The 22,235-nt window shown below is 39.9% G+C and overlaps 1 protein-coding gene across 2 annotated transcripts in view; it reads right to left on the minus strand.

Moving 5' to 3' along the window:
* Oatp26F (Organic anion transporting polypeptide 26F) overlaps positions 1-22,235 on the minus strand; it is a 56,593-nt gene that overhangs the window by 11,838 nt on the left and 22,520 nt on the right. For both annotated transcript variants that reach the window (XM_069507049.1, XM_034974136.2), the window contains 3 exons: positions 6,894-6,987; positions 6,207-6,411; positions 3,876-4,038 (listed from right to left, as the gene is read on the minus strand). In XM_069507049.1, coding sequence (XP_069363150.1) covers positions 3,876-4,038; positions 6,207-6,411; positions 6,894-6,985 — 460 coding nt within the window. In that variant the 5' untranslated portion in view covers positions 6,986-6,987. The remainder of the gene's footprint in view (positions 1-3,875; positions 4,039-6,206; positions 6,412-6,893; positions 6,988-22,235) is intronic.

A 22,235-nucleotide genomic window follows, 5' to 3' on the forward strand; every position in this document is an offset into this window, starting at 1 on the left:
TAGAAAGGTTAGTTCAATTGGTATAGGTAATAACACTAGAACTAAATTGTAATATTTCTCCTATTTGGAAAAAACCAGTTCGATCATTTCGTTGAAATATTAATTCATCCTCACATTGCTATAATAGTTTATAGCTTGAATGTTACAATGTGCGACAAGGTTTAAAGCCATTCTGCGGTGGCTTTTAGCTGTGAAAACAGGGCATGTCTGTACCTGTGAAGGGTTCACAAGCAATGGGCTGCCCGCCCCCGGCCGATGCAGCTTCCTCTCCGCTCCACTCCGCTCCTACCCGCTATGTGCGCTCATAGTGACACTTGAATATTTAGCGCACTTTTATAGCGTGCTTGAAAGTTAAAACAAAGGGGGAGTAAAGAACTTTTCTTTGGGTAAGTAAGTAGTGTAAAAGGACTAAAGTGCCACCTAGGTATTTTCTAAGTTTTCGTAGTTCACGGTGGTTATCGCTATAAACTGCTATAATAGAATAGAATAGAATAGAATGTTTTTTTAATCATGTAAACTTTTTAAAAGTGCTTATGAATAGTCAGGTAGTTTTAATTTACCACTGGTTCGGAATGCCGTTCCTACCGAGAAGAACCAGCAAGAAACTCGGCGGTTGCTCTTTTTAATTTTTCAATTATAATCTAAATACATAAAAGGAAAAGGTGACTGACTGACTGACTGGCTCATTAACTGGCTGACTGATCTATCAACGCAAAGCTCAAACTACTGGACGGATCGGGCTGAAATTTGGCATGCAGATAGATATTATGACTTAGGCATCTGCTAAGAAAGGATTTTTGAAAATTCAACCCCTAAGGGGGTGAACTAGGGGTTTGAAATTTGTGCAGTCCACGCGGATGAAATCGCGGGCACAAGCTAGTTTACATAATATATAATATATGAATTGACCATTCGTGGCATAATACTTAGTTGAATTTGTGGTGATAATTTTAAGAGTAGGAACTTCTCTTTAGGGTTATAGGTTTATGTGAAGTTTCAGATATCTCTGAAACTATCTCTCTCTCATCTATTATCCACAGTTTAACATGTAAAATGTTAAAATGCAATTGTTTATCTAATATTAAGATCAGTGCAATTTGCCAAAAATGTCGCATACAGAGTCACAACAAAGTTTACCTAATCGTTAGATCTAAATTGTGTTGTGAGAGTTTATCGGATTGGGGTATTTCAGTTGTACCCAGTGGCGTGCAACTCATAGAGGCATAAAAGCGCTGCTTACCCAAGAAATAGTTAACTCAGTTGAAATTGCTCAATGCTCATTATCCTTTGGCTTGCTTACCTAACTTATGCTTACCCTGGCTTTAAACCATATGCACGCCACTGGACTTGTACCTATCTATTGGCACGGAAGGTTTTCCAAATTTAATTTGGTTTCGCAATTTGTAAACTGATACGACAAAGTAGGCTTATGGCATTCAAATTGAGCCCCAGCAGTATCATCTTCACAGGCTTATATAAAAATCTTTACTTGAAAGTGTCCAGTTTAAGAAATTAGTCAAAATAATGAGTTAGACGTGAGCTACTCACAAATTAGTCGTTATTTTGACTAATTTCTTAAACTGGACACTTTCAAGTAAAGATTTTTATATAAACCTGTGAAGATGATTTCAAGGGTTCTACTTTGTCGTATTAGTTTACAATTTGTGAAAAACCAAATTAAAGGAGATTGCCCATTTTCATAGGAGCTTTGGGCCCCCCCTAATATAAATGTTATGTCACCATGGTTTTAATTTTATTTTGTAGACAAATAATTAACTCTATATATTCTGCAAACGATTTCTATTATTCACCCAGGTTATAAAGAAATCTTATTTTTTATATTGCTGATATTGAGGTTATATTTAATTAATACTTCTTCAAAATAAATGCATGTCTACGATTCTAACTGTAATTGTGGATATTTTCAATAATAGAGTGAAAAAAAGTCGTAATAAAACATAATCGTAAAAAAATAACACATTTTTTAAAAAAATAATTTAAGTTTTGACACGATGCCACAAAAGAGGGCCCGTTCACGGGCGATCTCCTTTGAATTTCGCGGGCCGACCCGTGTCTTGGGCCTTCATGCCACATTTTTCGATCCTCCGTAACCATATCCTAGTAATAAGTAGGTTAGGTACGCGGCAAAAATAATGTACATCGGCCTAGGTCGTGAACAACAAAGGTGAAAACTTTACTTTCAGCTTTTATAAAAATCACAAAGGTCTGGCACGCGCTGGCTCTTAGTCCATTTACATGAACCCATGTGTAGTTAGTTAGTTTAGTGTAGAGCAGCATCGCGTAAGTAAACGATTATTGTAGGAAGTGGTTTCTTGTGTTAGCACTCTTGTTATTAAAAGCTAATGTGTTCATATTATGACTTTTATTAGCGCCATTAATATGTACCTACATTACGTTTTACGTCGCACTCCATGGTTCTACTCATGCAATTCCCATCCAAGTATTAGATATACCACCTACTCAGTGGTAATAGTCTCTGAGATTAACCGAGGACGGACGGACGGACATGGCGAAACTATAAGGGTTCCTTGTTTACTACGGAACCCTAAAAATAGCGATGCCCATCTCTTAGGTAGGCATATACCCAGTCGTTCCCAAGCCAGTTTCACACACTACCTAATTAACGCTGATGCGCATAATAAGTGTCTGATAAAAATACACTGTCGATTGTTCCTTGACTAATTGGAGAGACAAATTACTAATGAAGCACAAAGGAAATTACGTATGATTATTATTATCTTTTTTTTAAAAATCGATAGGATTTTCATAGTTCATCTTAGCTCTGGGGCTGTACCAGAAAGACCAATTTACTAATAATTCAGCGATTCCAAAATAAAGTGCTTAGGGGTATCGTCAATGCACCCTGGTACGTCAGGAATGTAGACATTCATCGCGATCTCCAAATGGGCTTCGTGGACACAGCTATTAGCAAACACGCTAAATCCCACGAACGCAGGCTCCATGAACATGTTAACGTCGAGGCTATCCAGCTCCTCGACAACACAGGCCTAATACGTAGACTTAAGAGGACTAAGCCTTTTGAGCTAGTGTAGTTATAGTGAAAATGTAGTGCTAGTGCAAATCAAAGATCACACGAACAAAGTGAAAGCATAGTGCTAGTGCAATTTAAAGAACACAAGAACAAAGTGTACCAATAAGGTATCTTAACTATAAACTAAGCTAAGTCAATGGACAGATTTTTAGGTATAAGTACGTTTATAAGTTTAGGTTAATATAATATTGCTTATTAGCCTCTTTCATAGGCTAGATTGTAATGGTAGTAAAGTACTGGTGACAGTGCTTTACGACAAAAAAAAAAAAAAATCTTAGCTCTGTTGGAAAAGCCTATAAAAGCTATAAAAGTCGTGAAACACACACTCTTCACTACATATCACTGCCTGGTGAAAATTACTGGATTATCAAAAATAATTCCTGCTGAAATCTGTAGTAGGTTTCTTCTCTGATCAGAATGCTTTTGAAGCCCTCATAGCTTTAGTTTTACATAATAGTTATTATAGAATATAATGATAAACATACTAATTCTCATCAAAAAATCGAAACACTCGAAATTTCTTCTTTCTGGCGGCAATTCAATAAAAAGAAAATATGGAAATTTTGGTTTTTTTTTTTGGAATGTTTGGACGGCGAGGTCTTTCGTTTTTTTTTGGATGAGATAATTTTATTGTTAATCGACTTCCAAAAAAGAGGAGGTCTCAATTCGGTGAGTTTTTTATCAACTTAAATTATCAGCACTTCCACACATCACATGAACACGTTTTATCAGGTAAATAAATACATCTTCTTCAAAATTTTAATGGCGATAAAAGCAAATTAAGTAGGTGATAATTTCTTACCCAAATAAACGGAAGACATCTTCTTAGACACATTCTCGTCTATGAAGGTGACTCCGAGAGTGAAGAGCGGCGTTGCGCCGGCGCCGTGCAGGAGCTGCGCGAAGACAAAGATGCCCACCGCCCACGCACCGCCCTCCGAGAACGAGCCGCCGAGGGAGCTGGACTAGGACAGAAACAGTCTCTCGTAAGTAAAGGCCTCATATCATATTATGCGGCCTCCCATATGGGAGGGATAAGGGATATGGGAGGTCAGGGGTTCAACTCCGGATACGCACCTCTAACTTATCTCAGGGATACAAGGAACCAAAAGCTGACTGAAGCAAAGACTTTGCAATTGTGCATTGTGCAAGGTCTACATCTCCGGAGGAAACTCCGGTGTCGGGGCGAAACGTGCGTCAAGTGTGTTTGGGATTTGTGTGGTGCTGCGTGGTGGTGGTGCGTATTGCTTGCCTGGTGGCTGCTTCTTCCTGCATGTTTAGCAGTGGGAGGGTGGGCGGTGCATTTCGCATGCTGCATGTTGCACCATACAGATTCGACCTGTTTCAGCGTATTATAGCAAATTAAGCTTTTGGTTCATTGTATATCATATGGACTTCCGCAAAATAACCGCCTGCTTCTATACAACATTATCTCAGGGAGATTAAATATCACTTGCTAAAGCAACAAACGGTGAACGAACAGTGAATAAACGGTGAAGAAAAACATCGTAAGGAAAGCTGCATGGTTGAGAGTTCTCCATAATGTTCTCAAAGATGTGAGAAGTCTCCCTTGGCGGAATATAGTTTAAACGCTTTTCATTCTGAGCCCCGTGCTTAATCGTGGGTTGATTAAGATGATGCTGCCAACTATGGGTCTCAAAAGAAAGCTCAGAGTCACTCAGCGGGTGATGGAAAGAGCTACGCTTGGAGTCTTTCTATGTGATCTTATTAGAAAGGATCCGAGTAACCGACATGGCTCAACGGTATTGCGAAGCTGAAGTGGCAATGGGCACATAGTTCGAAAAACTAATAGACATTGGGGTTCCAAGGTGCTGGAATGGCGACCTCGCACGGAAGATGCAGTGTTGGTAGACCCCAGTGGCGTGCACAGGGTTTGAAACCAGGGTAGGCATTAGTTAGGTAGGAACCTGTTTACTGGCAGGTCATAATGAAAAATATGCATTGAGCTTACAACTGGGGTAAGCAGTGCATTTATGCCTCTATGACCTGCACGCTACTGGTAGACCCCGACTAGTGGAGAGGCGACATCAAACGTACGCATGATGCATCTTTAAACTATAGAAGATGCCTATTCAATCTTAACTTGATATACCTACAAGGACCAGCCAGTGAATATCTATCGGTTGATAATAATAATGATGATGATAAACTGACCCCAACTGGCTCGGGTGAAAATTCTGAAAATTATAAAAAAGAGGCATCTACGTTGTAAACCTACATCGAAATAACAAGTTACTAAACCTAGCCGTTCGAGTTGTTTGTTGATATGTCAGCCAATAATTTATCCTTTGCCTACATAGATGCCATATGTATATCGATCTGTGAATCGTTTTATCGGTTCGTTCAGGTTGAGCAGTCTAGTGCAGGGCGTGCTAGGACCGGTTCGTCTCGCTATTGTAGCTCGTGAATGCAATGATCTCATTCAAGGCTCGCTGGGCCTTTGTGAGCGAATTAAAGCGTTTCAATGCGCCTGCGTCCATCGGCGAGCTCTTTGTATTTGCATAAAAGACGACAGATCGTCTGGGAATTTGTCCAATTTTTTGACAAAATCTTTACATTGCGGAAATTTAATCGCATCACAAAAAGCTATAATGAGAGCCCTTGGCACTGCTTGCGTAAAGAAAACTCGCTTTCGCTTCGTTTCTTTCCCTCTCGCAGAAGTTCTGAATGCAGTGCTTCTACAGAGTACTTATACATAAAAGAACATGCAAGTAGAAGGTTGTTCATTGTCGATGTAAATTTTTCTAGACCGCAAAATCTGGGTGGGAGTTTTAGAATGGAAGCTGAAAGAAGCATAGTTTTGAAATTATCCGTTCATTCATGCAAAAAATAGTCAAAACGAGGTACATATTATAAAAATAAAAATGCTAACACACTGACTTATCGACGCCCAGCCTTTGCCTAGAAACCAAAAATATTCACTGAGGTTCCTTTGTGTAGACCAGGAATAATGACGGATTATTCGAAATTCCAACGGGATAGGGAATAAAGAGGATTTATATTTTCGCCAAGCGAAGCCGCAGACTATTTTCACTAAGCTCTGAAGTAATTATTTTTTTCTGAATATGCTAGGAAATATCATTGAAAAAAATATAGGAAATTAAATACATACCACTGTCCCATTGCCAACGCAAAGGTCATCAGGATCCTCTCCGGCTATCTTGTAGGGGGGCACAAGGAAATGTGGCAGTGCGAAGAGCAGGGATCCCGTGCCCATGAGCAGCACCCCCCAGCCCAGCCAGCGGGGCTTGGAGGAGGCGGTTCTACCCCCCAGGTAGGTTACTGGCGCCAGGCAAACGAAAGAGGCCATGTCGTAGCTGGTGAAGTGAAAAATGTAATAGAGGTGATACCTAAAGGAAGCTGTGATAGCCTTAATGATAGGTTAAGATGTCCGCCTAATAATTGGAGGTCAAGGGTTCGATCCCGGAACCTCTAACTTTTCGGAGTTATGTGCGTTTTAAATAATTAAATATCACTTGCTTTAGCGGTGAAGGAAAACATCGTGAGAAAACCTGCATGCCCGAGAGTTCTCCATAATGTTCTCAAAGGTGTGTGAAGTCTACCAATCCGCACATGGCCAGCGTGGTAGACTATGTCCAAAACCCTTCTCACTCTGAGAGGAGACCCGTGCTCTGTAGTGAGCCGGTGATGGGTTGATCATGATGATGATGATCTTAGACTACATGGCATACAAGTAAAAGTGGTTACGAAAAAGCTCCAAAAAGTGCTGAGTCAAGTGTGTGACTTTTTAAATATCTCACATCTCTTGTGGAAAAGCAGCCTAGGTTATATGACTCACCCTCCAGCTATGACTCCAGTCTGCATGGAGCGAAGACCGAACCTCTTCTCGATGGTCGTGATCACCACATTCACAAACCCGTTCACCACCATACCTGAGTACAAGGGAGAAAAACCCATTATTTACTTGCAGAGTACAATAACAATTATTTTTCAAAAAAAACATCAGAAGACGTTACTTCGTCTGGGCATGAAATAGAAATATTTTTATTCAAAAAGACTTAAGAGTACTTTTGAATCAATAATTATTATAACATAAGAAAATAAAAATGTAAGAAATAGTATGATGTACTTAGTAGAAAATTGTGTGCCTACTTTAGGCATAAGAAATGTGGCAGATAAGTTCATTAATTCATTTAAAGATTTCAATATCGGAATATTCAAGGGGTCAACAAATTCCTTAGAAGATTGGTGGTTCGTCTGCAAATGTTCATGGGCGGCGGTAATCACTTAACATCAGGTGACTCACCTGCGCAACCGACCTGATCTTTGCTTGCTATTTTTTAGGGTTCCGTACCTCAAAAGGAAAAACGGAACTTATAGGATCACTTTGTTGTCTGTCTGTCGGTCTGTCAAGAAACCTATAGGGTACTTCCCGTTGACCTAGAATCATGAAATTTAGCAGGTAGGTAGGTCTTATAGCAGACACTCGGGAAAAAATCTGAAAACCGTGAATTTATGGTTACATCACACAAAAAATATTAAATTGTGGTCATGAACTAATAATTGATATTTTCAATTTTCGAAGTAAGATAACTATATCAAGTGGGGTATCGTATGAAAGGGCTTCACTTGTACATTCTAAAACAGATTTTTATTTATTTTTATGCATCATAGTTTTTGAATTATTGCGCAAAATGTCGAAAAAATACGACTGTAGTACGGAACCCTCGGTGGGCGAGCCTGACTCGCACTTGGCCGGTTTTTTAATCTACTACGTACCTACTGATGGCCGCTGCTGGGACCATTGATTTTAGAAGACCACCCAAAGATTTATTCAATCTTAGAAATGGGAAGATTTTTTATTGAAATAAACCCTTACACAACGTGCGTACTAGATAAAAAAAAATCAGTTGTCTATATATATAAAAGGAAAAGGTGACTGACTGACTGACTGACTGACTGACTGACTGATCTATCAACGCACAGCTCAAACTACTGGACGGATCGCGCTGAAATTCGGCATGCAGATAGCTTTTATGACGTAGGCATCCGCTAAGAAAGGATTTTTTCAAAATTCAACCCCTAAACGGGTAAAATAGGGGTTTGAAGTTTGTATGGTCCACGCGGACGAAGTCGCGAGCATAAGCTAGTATAAAAATAAAACCAGCAATACAAAAAAACTTTGGTACCAAACATAAATGATTGACGTATGGTACGAACCATGAAAATGCTCTCCGACCGTTCGATTGTTCGAGGATGTTAAACAAATCAATTCCGATGACAAATCGGACGTAGGCTTCCACGCCGAACAAAAATATCCGGACCTATTAATATTTCACGTGCACGGACAGACCGACAGAATGCCCTGAAATAGACTGGCATCGTATCCGTTTTTATTATTTTGCTCCTGTTCCGAAATTATTCCATGAATTTTGTAGTTTTCGCGTAAAAATTAGATTTTGAATATAGCCAACATGAAAAGCTGGCTATAAAATTCTATTCTGCTGTAGCGCAAACATAAAAAAATGTACTTAATCTAAATTATCAGTGGTTAACAAATAAACTATTAATAAACTTAAATCTAAAAAAAAACAACATTAAATTTAAACTAAAATAAATTAAATTAAATCTAAAACCTCATCGAGACCACCGCAGCGAGGCATTGTACCCAAGATGCTGGCAGCATTACCCCTTTGGATGGCCAAACTAATTCTTTGACCAAGGTAGCTGCCAGCTCTCGGGTCCCCGGTTGACTCGATAACTCTTTTCGCAATTTCTTCAAAAAGAGCTCGAGCCCCCGGGCCCCACGCCCCCAAGGTCTCCACACCAAAAGGCACGAATACGAAGCTCCCATCGAGGTTTTCATATTTGGGCCTCTTGGCCTGTTCGGCGCTGATGGCCGCTGCACCCGCCATAGAGGAGGTCGCCTGAATGTGGGATGCAGCTAAAGTGTCTACACAAGTTGCATCCCAAACAAGCGACCTGCCCAACCTGCTATTGGGTTGCTTAATCTAAATAGGTATCTAAAAGGAAAAGGTGACTGACTGAGACGGTACAGACATCCTGACCACTAGGCTGTCACAGCTTAGGCTTAGGTAGACCTAGACCTAAGCCCCAACCTTAAGCTTAAGCTTTAGACCTAGGTACCTAAACCTAAACCTATTCTGAAAAGTGTTTCTAATATTGGTTTTCACAATTTTCTTCAGCACCACACGCAATACTGTGATTACACACAGTATGGTTCAAGGACGTTACGTTACTCAGTGTTCACTGCATGCTACTGATTGTAGATCTATTACATACAATATACAAATAATGACATAAACGTTTATTTCAGACCATTCATAGATCCATAGATTGTTAGAATGTTAGTTACAATTTTTTCTTAAATAGTAAGTTAGTATTGTTAGTTCATTAGTTATAAATTTACAGGTCAATACAACAAAAATAAAACTATATATAGTATATACATACAGAAAAACTTATCACTAAAAAATTTATATTTACAAAAAATATACGCCGTCCAAATGGTCATTTATGGGCATTGTGCCCAAAACACTGGCGCTATTACCTCGCTGAACGGCAAGGCTCAACCGTTGAGCGAAATAAGCACCAGCTCTTGGGTCACCAGACGCGTGGATCAGCTTTTGGGACACGACGTTTATAAAAGCTTTCGTGTCCGATGACCATGGGCCCAGAGTCTCAAACGCAAGCGCCGCAAATACATAGTCCTTACAAAATGACATACCTAAATACAAAATTGGGTTGCTTACCTACTGATTTATAAATGATTCAACCCCGCTTTCGTGTGGAAAATTGAAATGTTTTTGAAGTCAGTAAATTGTGTTGATATCAATTAGTATAAATTTTATAAAATCCCAATCCAGATTTAAATTTTAAATTTAAATTTAAAACAACTTTATTGTTAGTACCAAAATTACAGAGAGTAAGAATACAGGATACACTAAAAAAACAAAGGGCGACCCTTAATTCGCGTGATTTACATTATTGTGCACTTGTTCAATCCAAATCCGAAAAAACCGGCCAAGTGCGAGTCAGACTCGCGCACCGAGGGTTCCGTACTATAGTCGTATTTTTTCTACATTTTGCACGATAAATCAAAAACTATTAGGTATGGATAAAAAAAAATTAATGCTGTTTTAGAATGTACAGGTAAACCCCTTTCATATGATACCCCACTTGATATAGTAATCTTACTTTGAAAGTTGAAAATGCTAATTATTTGTTCATGAACACATTTTAATTTTTTTTGTAATGTAACCACAATTTCACGATTTTCAGATTTTTTCCCCTAATGTCTGCTTATAAGACCTACTTAATTTCATAATTCAACGTAGATTTCTTGACAGACAAACAGACAGACAGACAACAAACTGATCCTATAAGGGTTCCGTTTTTACTTTTGAGGTACGGTACCCTAAAAATACGGATAGAAAACTCAAAATCGAAGCATTCATTCAAAGTTGGTAGGTACCATTACATGGTTTTTCACTGTGCAGCGGCAATAGAAATACAAACTGTGAAAATTTCAACTCTGTGCCTATTTATGGTTCATGAGATTACAGCCCGCTGACAGACAGACGGATGACAGAGGAGGCCACAGGACTGAAGGATGCCAACGGGACCCTATCCATACTAATACTTATTATAAATGCCAAAGTGTGTCTGTTTGTCTGTCTGTCTGCTAGCCTTTCACGGCTCATCCGTTCAACCGATATTGATAAAAATTGGTACAGAGATAGCTTGCATCCCGGGGAAGGACATAGGCTACTTTTTATCCCGGAAAAGCAAAGAGTTCCCGCGGGATTTTTAAAAACCTAAATCCACGCGGACGATTTTGCGGGCATCGTCTAGTAAGGTACTAATAATAGGGTCTGGCACCTTTCGGATACGGAACCCCAAGATAAGAGACAATCCGGAGATAGTGATTTTAGGTAATACATATATATATATTATAGCGGATTCTTCCTAGCAGTGACGACGTGACGTGCCGACGCATAATTCCGACAAAAATACGTGCCTTCTGTATAAACATGGTATAAAGTATAAACAAATCCTATTTGGGTTAAGAGAGCCTGCGATACAGATTGTATGCGCTTGCATTAATTTTTAGTTTTATATTGGTGCGGTGTTCCCAGCAAGCTTTGATAATATTAGGGGGGTTATTCGAGGGGTGGACCAACAAAATACGGTATTTTCATTGACTTTTATATTACTTCGTATGGACAGTGTTATTTGTGGTAGATATGCATTCGACGATTCAAAAGTACTTGTGAAAAGTTTACTTGAATAAAAAAATATTTTCCTTTTTTTTTACTGAACAAACAAAATGGCACCGACTCATTGGTGCTTATGCACCAATGCAACCTCAGTGACGTCTGGATTTCAAACGGGTCGTTCATTAGTATCCAAGAGGTGGCGCTGATTTGTTTGGTGAAAAATTTTGTTCGCTTGACAAAATATCTTGTCATTTATATCGATGGGTATTTTACACCAAGCGAGAAAAAATCTAAAAATGTATAAACAAGATAGTATTAGCAATAAGCTATCAAAAAATCTTAATTTCAGTTTATAAAATTAAGTAATGAATTTTATAATTCATTTTGAATATTTCCCTTTTTTATTTGTTCTACAAATATCTAAAACGCATAATACCGTAGCCGCCATGTTTATTCCGACTGTGACGTCACACGGATTGAAATTGTTAACGTATTTCACTAGGAAAACACCGTTGCTTACCAATCCGTGTGACGTCATGACAGCTCATGAATCTAAAAAGATGGCGGCGACAATCCAAAATTTAAATACATTTTTACTGCACTTATCGTTTGAATAAAATTGGAACCACCCTCCAACTTTAGCTTCACTTTCAAAAGATTTGCGAAATTCCCGAGGCGTTTCACTAAACGTGCGAACAGCGGCGGGATGATAAATTGGCTATTTATAATACAAACTTCCTGCGTATCATCGTGATTTTGGTTTTAAAGTTATTGTATCGAGCTAATGGCGGAGGAAAATTGCTCTAAAACAATTAATCATTATACATTGTTTGGGAAAAATTCAAAACAATCCCGGCCTCGCTGGCTACCTCGGCCAAAGAAAACAGCTCAAACTACTGGATGGATCGGGCTGAAATTTGACTTCAGATATGATATGACAAATATGATTAGAAATGGGTAAAAAGTATTCTCTTTCAACGTACCCAGGTAAGTAACAGGTAGGTTAAGCTAATATAGCATGCAAAAAAACCGGCCAAGTGCGAGTCAGGCTCGCACAACGAGGGTTCCGTACAACAGTCGTATTTTTTCGACATTATGCACGATAATTCAAAAACTATGATGCATAAAAATAAATAAATAAAAATCTGTTTTAGAATGTACAAGTGAAGACCTTTCATATTATGATACCCCACTTGATATAGTTATCTTACTTCGAAAATTGAAAATACAAATTATTAGTTTATGACCACAATTTAATTTTTTTTGTGTAATGTAACCACAAATTCACGGTTTTCAGATTTTTCCCCCAATGCCAGCTATAAAACCTACCTACCTGCCAAATTTCATGATTCTAGATCAACGGGAAGTACCCTGTAGGTTTTTTGACAGACAGACGGACGGACGGACAGACAGACAACAAAGTGATCCTATAAGGGTTCCGTTTTTCCTTTTGAGGTACGGAACCCTAAAAAGAAAAGCTCAAAACAAATAGGATAGTTAGAGTAGATTCACAGGTGTGTTGAATCTAAAATTCATGGAAAACTCATCATACAATTCAACAGTTCATTCATTCTTGTTAGTTTTTGCGAAAAGTGATCCTTTCACGGGCTATCTCAGGCATGCAGTGTGTTACTTTTTGCAGATGAACTTTCGTGTCCATATTCGAACATGTTTTATTCCAGTTATTGCTTTTGTTGAACCGAAAATTTTGGATTGTTTATTGAAGTTTAGGCCTGTTCTGTATCTCAGTGGATATTTTGTACTTAATTAAGTTTTATGTAATATACAGGTGTAACCAGAACGCTGGCAAAAACGAAGACAATTGATACTTATGATACCACAAAAAAAAAACACGAAAAAAAACTATTAAAAAATTCTATAATTTTGTAAAAGTTTACGATAAATTGCAAATAAAACATCTGGCTGACGCTAGAGGTCAACGAACGTTAGGAAAGTAGGTCACTGAGAGACAATTCCGCGTCGTAAGCGGAGCATTGACCTGATTTTTGCACGCTATACATTGCGGGTTTGAAAAATTCTATATCACTAAAAGTACAAAACGAGGCAAATGGTTATTGGTATTGGATTGTGTTTAGGTAGTGTAGTATAATGACAACCTCGAAGTAGGTACTAACAAAATCTACGGAACCGTAAAAATTACACCAAACAAAACAAGCTCGGATCGTAAAGAACACAATAAACCACAATAAAACCTATTCAAGACAAATCGCCCTACAATCTCAGGCATTATTAAAACGTATGGGCGCAAATCCGACGGCCCTTCCGGAAAAACCTTCGATAGTTTCCCAGGGTATATCCGGTAACTCCGTACATTAATTTGGTCCGGGAGTGGACTTTGTTTCCTAACTCTTATTAATGGCGCCATTGGTGGTAATAATTGTGGGAGTTTTCTGCTGCGAACTTGATCTTAAAAATTGAGGCTTTGGTCGAAATATGGCGTGACTTAGCAGCATAGCCTACACCGGAAATTTCACCATACAATTTTTTCTTAGCTAAGACAATTTTTAGGGTTCCGTACCGTACTGTACCGTACCGTACCGTAGGAAAAGGTGACTGACTGGCTGATCTATCAACGAACAGCTCAAACTACTCGACGGATCCGGCTGAAAGGCATGTAGATAGCTTTTATGACGTAAGCATCCGCTAAGAAAGGAATTTTGAAAATTCAACCCCTAAGGGGTGAAATAGGGTTTTGAAATTTGTGTAGTCCGTGCGGACGAAGTCGCGAGCATAAGCTAGTAATTTATAAAGAAATTGTACATGCGTAATCTTTTTTATGCGCCCTTATCTGTCCCCGGGATGCAAGATATCTCACTACCAAATTTTGTCAAAATCAATCAAAGTCCTGCAAATGATAATAGACAGACAGAAGTATAGATTTCCTAATGCTTTGGAAAAACCGGCCAAGTACGAGTCAGGCTCCCGCAATGAGGGTTCCGTACTACAGTCGTATTTTTTCGACATTTTGCACGATAATTCAAAAACTATGATGCATAAAAATAAATAAAAATCTGTTTCAGAATATACAGGTAAAGACCTTTCATATGATACCCCACTTGATATAGTCACTCACTTCGAAAGTTGAAAATACTAATTATTAGTTCATGACCACAATTTAATTTTTTTTGTGTGATCTAACCCTAAATTCGCGGTTTTCAGATCTTTCCCCAAATGTCAGCTATAAGACCTACCTACCTGTCAAATTTCATGATTCTAGGTCAACGGGAAGTACCCTGTAGGTTTCTTGACAGACAGACAGACAGACAGATAACAAAGTGATCCTATAAGGGTTCCGTTTTTCCTTTTGAGGTACGGAACCCTAAAAATCAGCAGATTCAGTAGGTACGTGTATCAGTGACAAAGATGCAAGTACATACACGTATACTACGAATTTTTATCTGCCACTTGTTGAGTTTTTTATTTATTTTTTATTTTTAATCGACGCGAGGTGCAAAATTAGCTTGACCGGGTTATAATTACAAACACGGAACCCCGAATTGTTAATAAACAACCTAAGCAGAGCCTTCAAGCCTAGGGGACGGGCGCTAACGTGGGACGCAACTTGCGTTGACACATTGGCCCCGTGTCATATCAGGAAGACAGCGTCAAGACAGGGAGCCGCAGCAGAAACAGCTGAAAACGGCAAGCGGCGCAAGTATGCCTCTCTTATAGAGAGTTACATTTTTGTACCGTTTGCCGTGGAGACCCTGGGGCCATGGAGTCTTAGTGCTAAAAATTTTTTACGAGACATTTCACCGCGATTAATAGCCTCATCTGGTGACAGAAGGGCTGGCTTATTTTTTGCGCAACGGATCAGCCTGGCTGTCCAGCGCGGAAATGCAGCCAGTATTCTTGGCACCATTCCACGCGGTCATGATTTATATAGTAATTAGATAAGGCTAGCTTTAAGTTTTTTGAGCCTTCATAATATTTCTAATATCGAATTAACTCGTAATACGCTGGTACTTGAAAAATGCAATATACCGGTCCGTGTTCCCGGTATGGAGTGCTGCCGGTTGGTTGGGCTCACTTACTACGTTATTGGATTTGAAACTGACTTGTTACCTTAGACACGGGTGTAGGGTGACCAATTGGCTTGTACCGTAACGGACAGTGCGGCTTTGTAGAGCGAGCGAGCGAACAACTGAGACAGTGCTCTACAAATCTGCTATCTCCTTCTAAAAGTCGATGTACTTTCGGCCGCGTACTGTAGGTATCTACATTCTACAATAAATAAACAAGTTTTGAGTTGGTTTTTTTTTAGTTAAATCATATCAGATCAGCCTGGCTCTCGAAAATTCAGCCAGTTAGTTTTCTTGCCATTATCCATTATGATTGTACAAAATAAATAAATAACCTAGTTAGGTAAGATAAAAGCTGGACTGGATTACGTACTTTGATTGGTAGTTGTTTTAATACTAATATCATGAACCCATGAACATTTGCAGTACTTCTTCTTCACTCTAGGCTGGTTTCCGCACTTAAACGTTTCCGTCTGTTGTGCGTGATTTGCAGTACTAAAGCAACCGCCAATTTGTTGCCGGCTTTATAGGAATTTGTTTATATTGAAGTTTAGTAGGTACACCAACGAAGGAAGTTGGTTCCACAATTTGCATATATCATGTACTAGCTTATGCTCGCGACTTCGTCCGCGTGGACTACACAAATTTCAAACCCCTATTTCACCCCCTTAGGGATTCAATTTTCAAAAATCCTTTCTAAGCGGATGCCTACGTCATAATAGCTATCTGCATGCCGAATTTCAGCCCGATCCGTCCAGTAGTTTGAGCTGTGCGTTGATAGATCAGTCAGTCAGTCACCTTTTCGTTTTATATATTTAGATATTATACGTGGAAAAACGCAGTAGACACACCAGCCGCGGTTGTTGAAAAGGGAGGGTGGAATAAGTTCTGTAACTTTTCCTATTTAACGTAGATCAGTCATTCATGGAGAGTAACCTACCGTAGACTTCAAATTATGAGGAAACATCACAATTTGACACCTTCTTTAATAACAACTCAGAGTATAATCTTCCGCTAAAGGCGCAGTCTGACACCAATGTTGACACAAAACTTTAAAGTTTCTGAGAGAATTTTCATACTAAAACTTCACTTGGGACTTGTCCCAATTAGGTATTTATTTGAACAGATGGTCACCCCACTCGCGAGTAATGTTATGCAGTAAATGCTTTTAAGTCTTTGGCTAAGTAAGCCGTGCGTGAACTCAAGTGTATGGGGCTGCTTACCATCGCCACTTGCCACAGCTTGGATTTGACTCGCTCAAGCAATGCACGGGGCTGCAATGGCTTGTATAGTACGGTATAATAACATTGTAAATTGAAAAATTAAAAAGAGCAACCGCCGAGTTTCTTGCTGGTTCTTCTCGGTAGGAACGGCATTCCGAACCAGTGGTAAATTAAAACTACCTGACTATTCATAAGCACTTGTAAAAAGTTTACATGAATAAAAAACATTCTATTCTATTCTATTCTATTCTATTCCACTCTGCAGTAGGTAGATATATACCTACCTACTCGTAATTATAGCTAGGTGTCGTGAGCCGGTAGCCTAGTGGTTACGACGTCCGCCTCCTATTCCGGAGGCTGGGGGTTCGATCCCGGGCACGCATCGCAAATATCACTCGCTTTAACGGTGAAGGAAAACATCGCGAGGAAACCTGCAAGCGTGAGAGTTCTCCATAATATTTTCAAAGGTGTGTGAAGTCTACCAATCCGCACATGGCCAACGTGGTAGACTATCGCCAAATCCCTTCTCACTCTGAGAGGAGACCCGTGCTCTCTACCTACTAAGCCAGCAATGGGTTGATCATGATGATCATGATGACATTATTATTAGGCACGATATTATTATTCATACATATGTGCTCACTAGCTTCTGCCCGCGGCTTCGCCCGCGTGGCCTACAGGAAACAAATGGCATTTTTTTTCAGAAACAAACATTATAACATCAGGACACGCACTCTGAACAGCACCGAATAGCACATATAACCTTCCAACCCCCATTTCACTCCTTTAGGGGGGATTTACTCGTAGTCGTTTCTTAGCTGATACCTAACCTCAAGAAAAAATCTACTTTCCAAATTTCAAGTCAATTATAATATCAATAATTAAAACTTTCCCATACAAACTTACATCCCCTATTTTACCACCCTTGTGGGCGAATTTTCCAAAAATCCTAAAACACATATTTCTTCACCTGTGACCGAAAACCCAAATACCAATTTTCATGCAAATAACTTGACAAATGACGGACTTTCATACAAACTTCCATCCCCCATTTAACCCACTTAGGGGTGGAATTTCGAAAAACCCTTTCTTAGTGGATACCTACTCTTTACAAAGAATAGACCTTCCAAATTTCATGCCTTTAGGACCAGCGGTTAAGGCTGTGCGTTGATATCTTTGTCAGTCAGTCAGTCAGGACTTTGAATTTTATATATATATAGATTATGAAGACTTCTACCAATTATTGCGGATTAGCAAACTTGTTGTTCCTTGATTTTCACTAGGTACCTTAGGAAGTACCTTCTGTACCCTACAGCAGAAAACTTTGATGTGAAATTAGCAGTTGATTGGAATGGTTTAAGAGTTAATTACTATTATACTTATTCAATTTGCACAGTATATCAGCAATGTTCATATTAACATACCACCCAGTCCGCCCCTCGCACACAAGTGGAGGGGAGTGGAGGGGAGCGGAGCGAGCACGAATTAGCTGCTACATTGATCAAGTTAGTACTCGAGACGGCTCGGATTCCGACTCATCCGCTAACGGATCCGAAGCCTACGAAAACCCGTCGCTTTTCCATAATGCTACCTACCTATTAGGTAACCTTATGGAAAATTACCCGACGCCCGTGACTTCGTCCGCGCGGATTAGGTTTTTAACAATCCCGTGGGAACTCTTTGGTTTTCCGGGATAACAAGTAGCCTATGTCATTCTCCAGGTCTTTGACTATACGCATGCAAAAATCACGTCAATCCACTGCACCGTTGCGACGTGATTGAAGGACAAACCAATAAACAAACACAGTTTCGCATTTATAATAAGGGTACTGATACTCGTAACAAACTTTGATGCAATCCATACAAATTGCAATAAAGGAAAAGGTGACTGACTGACTGATCTATCAACGCACAGCTCAAACTATTTGGCCGATTATTCTGAGGCATTGAGATAGTTATTATGACGTAGAAATCTGTTCAAAAAGGCTTTTTGGAAATTCAACCCCTAAAGAAAAGGGTTAGATACGATCACCCCTCGATCCGAAGCCTACGAACCTGTGAGCTTCGAAAACCTATCGCTTTTCCTTTTCTATATGGCTGTTAGTACATATGGAAAAGATTTAATTTAATTTGTACCAAAAACATTTACAATAAAGGGAAAAAGAGAGTGAAAGTGGACAAGGAAGCCCTGATCTCTATGAGAGATCTCTACTAGTGACCCTTGGCAGTGCGAGAGGTTGTAGAGGGAGTAGAATAGGTACAAAAAGAAGATAGAAAGTAGATAGACCTTTGTACCGGAAAGTAACGATTTAGACGCCCAAATTACGGTGTACCTACCTACCTAGATGAAATACAGAAAGCTATTGAAAACTCAATTACGAGTTAAACTGCATAATATGTTCCGACTTGTATGAAGCTCGCTAAACTTTGAAAAAGCATTTAGGCTGAGCTTATAATTTCGCTACGGCTTGTTTCAAAGTTCCCGATGAAGTACACTTTGCGAACTGAGTTCTTGCGTGAAAAAGTGAAACACACAACAGCCCTAATAATTCCCTACCCTATTCATGGAGTCCAGAGCTCGATAAGAAAAAAAGTGAATTCTCTAAAATTAGATAAATTGGTCCTACCTGTGATGACGTATGGCGCTTAGACGTGGACACTGACAGTTGGCCTTGTCCACAAGTTCAAAGTCGCTCAGCGTGCTATGGAGCGGGCTATGTTGGGTGTCTCTCTGAGGGACAAAATCCGTCGGAGAACCAAACTGACTGACATAGCTCAACGAATTAGCCAGCTGAAGTGGCAGTGAGCAGGCCACGTCTGCCGCAGAACCGATGGCCGCTGGGGCAGACGCGAGTGGAGAGTGGAGACCGCGTATCGGCAAGCGCAGTGTGGGACGACCTCCAACCCGCTGGACTGACGACCTTAAGGAGATAGCGGGAAATGGGTGGATGAGGAAGGCAGAGGATCCTGTGTGGTGGCGCGCTCTTGGGAAGGCCTATGTCCAGCAGTGGACGCAAACAAGCTAATTGATCGATTAAGGTAAAGGACGAGTAAAGCGAGCGAGACTTTTGCTGGCCATTAGTCCTATCCCATTTATTATAAGGTTGCACAGCTAGGCAAAGTTTAGTGCTTGAGAAATTTTTGGTGCACCATAGTAACTTTTAGTGCTTGCTTTATTGTGACCTAATTGGCGCAGCTCGGAGCTTGGATTGTAAATATTTTGAAAAAACAAACTGTAGGTACTTAGGTCTTGTCTCGATGTCCTGAATTTTTAATAAATTAATACTATCAATACCGGGTTTTCTAAAAAAAAACTAAGTACTAGTTCACTTAACTTTCATAGGCATAAAGAATTAATTTCAACTGAACGGGAACAATTTGCCTGAAGCAGAGCACAATAAGGGGTAAAGATGACAAAACACTGCGTATAGGTACTAGCAGTGGCGTGCACAGGGTTTGAACCTAGGGTAAGCATTAGGTATAGCTAACTACCTATTTAATGACAGGTCATCATGAAAAATGAGCACTAAGCCATTTCAACTAGGGTAGGCAGTGCTTTTATGCCTCTATGATCTGCACGCCACTGGGTACTAGTATATTGCATAATGACGCAAAAATGAAATTCCGCCCCCCGTCGCGCGGGACACAAATCATGAGCTTATAAAATTAAACGCGGCTGCACGCGCCCGCCCAATGATAGCCCTATAAAGTACACCGTCCACCAAAAAATAGACTTTAATGTTGGCTCAACATTTCGAATATAAATTTTTGGAGAGACGGCTGATTCTGGCTATGTGAAAACCCGAGAATAGACAGGAGTGTTTTTTTTTTATTCATTATAGGTATACGCTTGACCACAATCACACCTGATGGGAAGTGATGATGTGGCCTAAGATGGGACGTGTTTACCTAGAAGATGCCTATTCACTCTTGTTTTTAAGATACCCGGGTTGTAATTGGTAGGAAACACATATCGCGGAAGAGTATTTCAAACCTTAGCCATACATATGAGGAATGATGACGCAAAACGTTTCGTGCGTGTAGATGGAATGTCGACGACATAAGGATGGAAACTCGCCCGACGTCTTGCGGTTCGGTGGTAAAATGGTGAAGGGGGGACAAGATCGAAAAGTTCCTGAGCACACTCTCCGAAATATATCCTATAAAACACTCATAAGCCGGCGACCTTGCGGCGGTGATCGAGACTTTGTAGTTTCGCCAGTAAAGGGGAGTCTTCGCCTATGAGTCTCCTAGCTCGACGATCAACAGCATCCAGAGCCGCTAGTTGGTACTTAGCGGAGCCATCGAAGAGGCGACTGAAGTACTCCATGCATGACCTGACCTGAGCTTGGTATAAAGTAACCAGTTGGCGCGGCGTGAAGTACTGCTTGACCTTGTTAAGAATGCCAAGTTTTTTTGCGGCGGTCTTGGCTTTGGCTTCGATGGACAACAAGTGTATATGAGGCGACAAGTCGAGATGGCAATCGGGGATGGAACGCCCCGCACACCCCCTGCGCTTACTCGGTGCGAGCGAGCGCAGGTGACGTGCGGGTGTGCGGGGTGTCCCCCCGCCTCATACCCCGATGGCCATCTCAACCTGTCGTGAACTAAGCTGACTGCAAACCTACGCAAATAGGAGAGACTCTCAAAAAAGGAAAAGAAAAAGGTTAAGTCAGTGACGGAGAACGCATAGAAATATTCCGTACACTCCTGGTATGCTCCATAATAATTATTATCATGAATCTGTTGCAATTTAGGTACGTTTATTTAGTTAGTTGAAGTTATTTGTTTTGTGACCCCTATTTTTGAATGACAATATATATTTTTTTTAAATAGAGATAGCGAGCAAACGAGCAGGCGGGTCACCTGATGTTAAGTGATTACCGCCGCCCATGAACATTTGCAGCACCAGAGGAACCGCCGAGGTTTATTGTAAGAAACTCGGTCTCTATATGCTTTGTCAGTTCACTGTAAAATATTCACTAGTAAAGTAGGTAGGTACCTTTAAGAATCTATTTTGTAGCTTTGTGAAATAGATATATTTTCGCTTCGAAAACTGTGGAAATAGGCTGCAGCCCTTATAATTGTTTATTGCGAGGGGTCGGTGAATTTACATTCATTGTCGCGAGCCTATAATGAGGTAGTGTATTATATGACGAATTTTTATTTACTTTAATCGAAAGCCTTAACTTCATTTCATCATAATCTTTATATATAAAATTCAAAGTCCTGACTGACTGACATAATATATCAATGCACAGCCTAAACCGCTGGTCCTAAAGACATGAAATTTGGAGAGTCTATTCTTTGTAAAGAGTAGGTATCCACTAAGAAAGGATTTGTCGAAATTCCACCCCTAAGTCGGTTAAATGGGGGATGGAAGTTTGTATGAAAGTCCGCCATTTTTCAAGTTATTTGCATGATAATTGGTATTTGGGTTTTCTGTCACAAATGAAGAGATGCGTGTTTCAGGATTTTTGGAAAATTCGCCCATAAGGGTGGTAAAATAGGGGATGAAAGTTTGTATGGGACAGTTTTAATTATTGATATTAATCACTTGAGGTAAGGTGTCAGCTAAGAAACTACTATAAGAAAATCCCCCCCCCCCCTAAAGGGATGAAATGGGGGTTGGAAGGTTATATGCGTTATTCTGTGCTGGTGCAGGGTGCGCGTC

Source organism: Maniola hyperantus, chromosome 2 (genome assembly GCF_902806685.2).
Source record: "Maniola hyperantus chromosome 2, iAphHyp1.2, whole genome shotgun sequence".
NCBI classification, from domain to species: domain Eukaryota; kingdom Metazoa; phylum Arthropoda; class Insecta; order Lepidoptera; family Nymphalidae; genus Maniola; species Maniola hyperantus.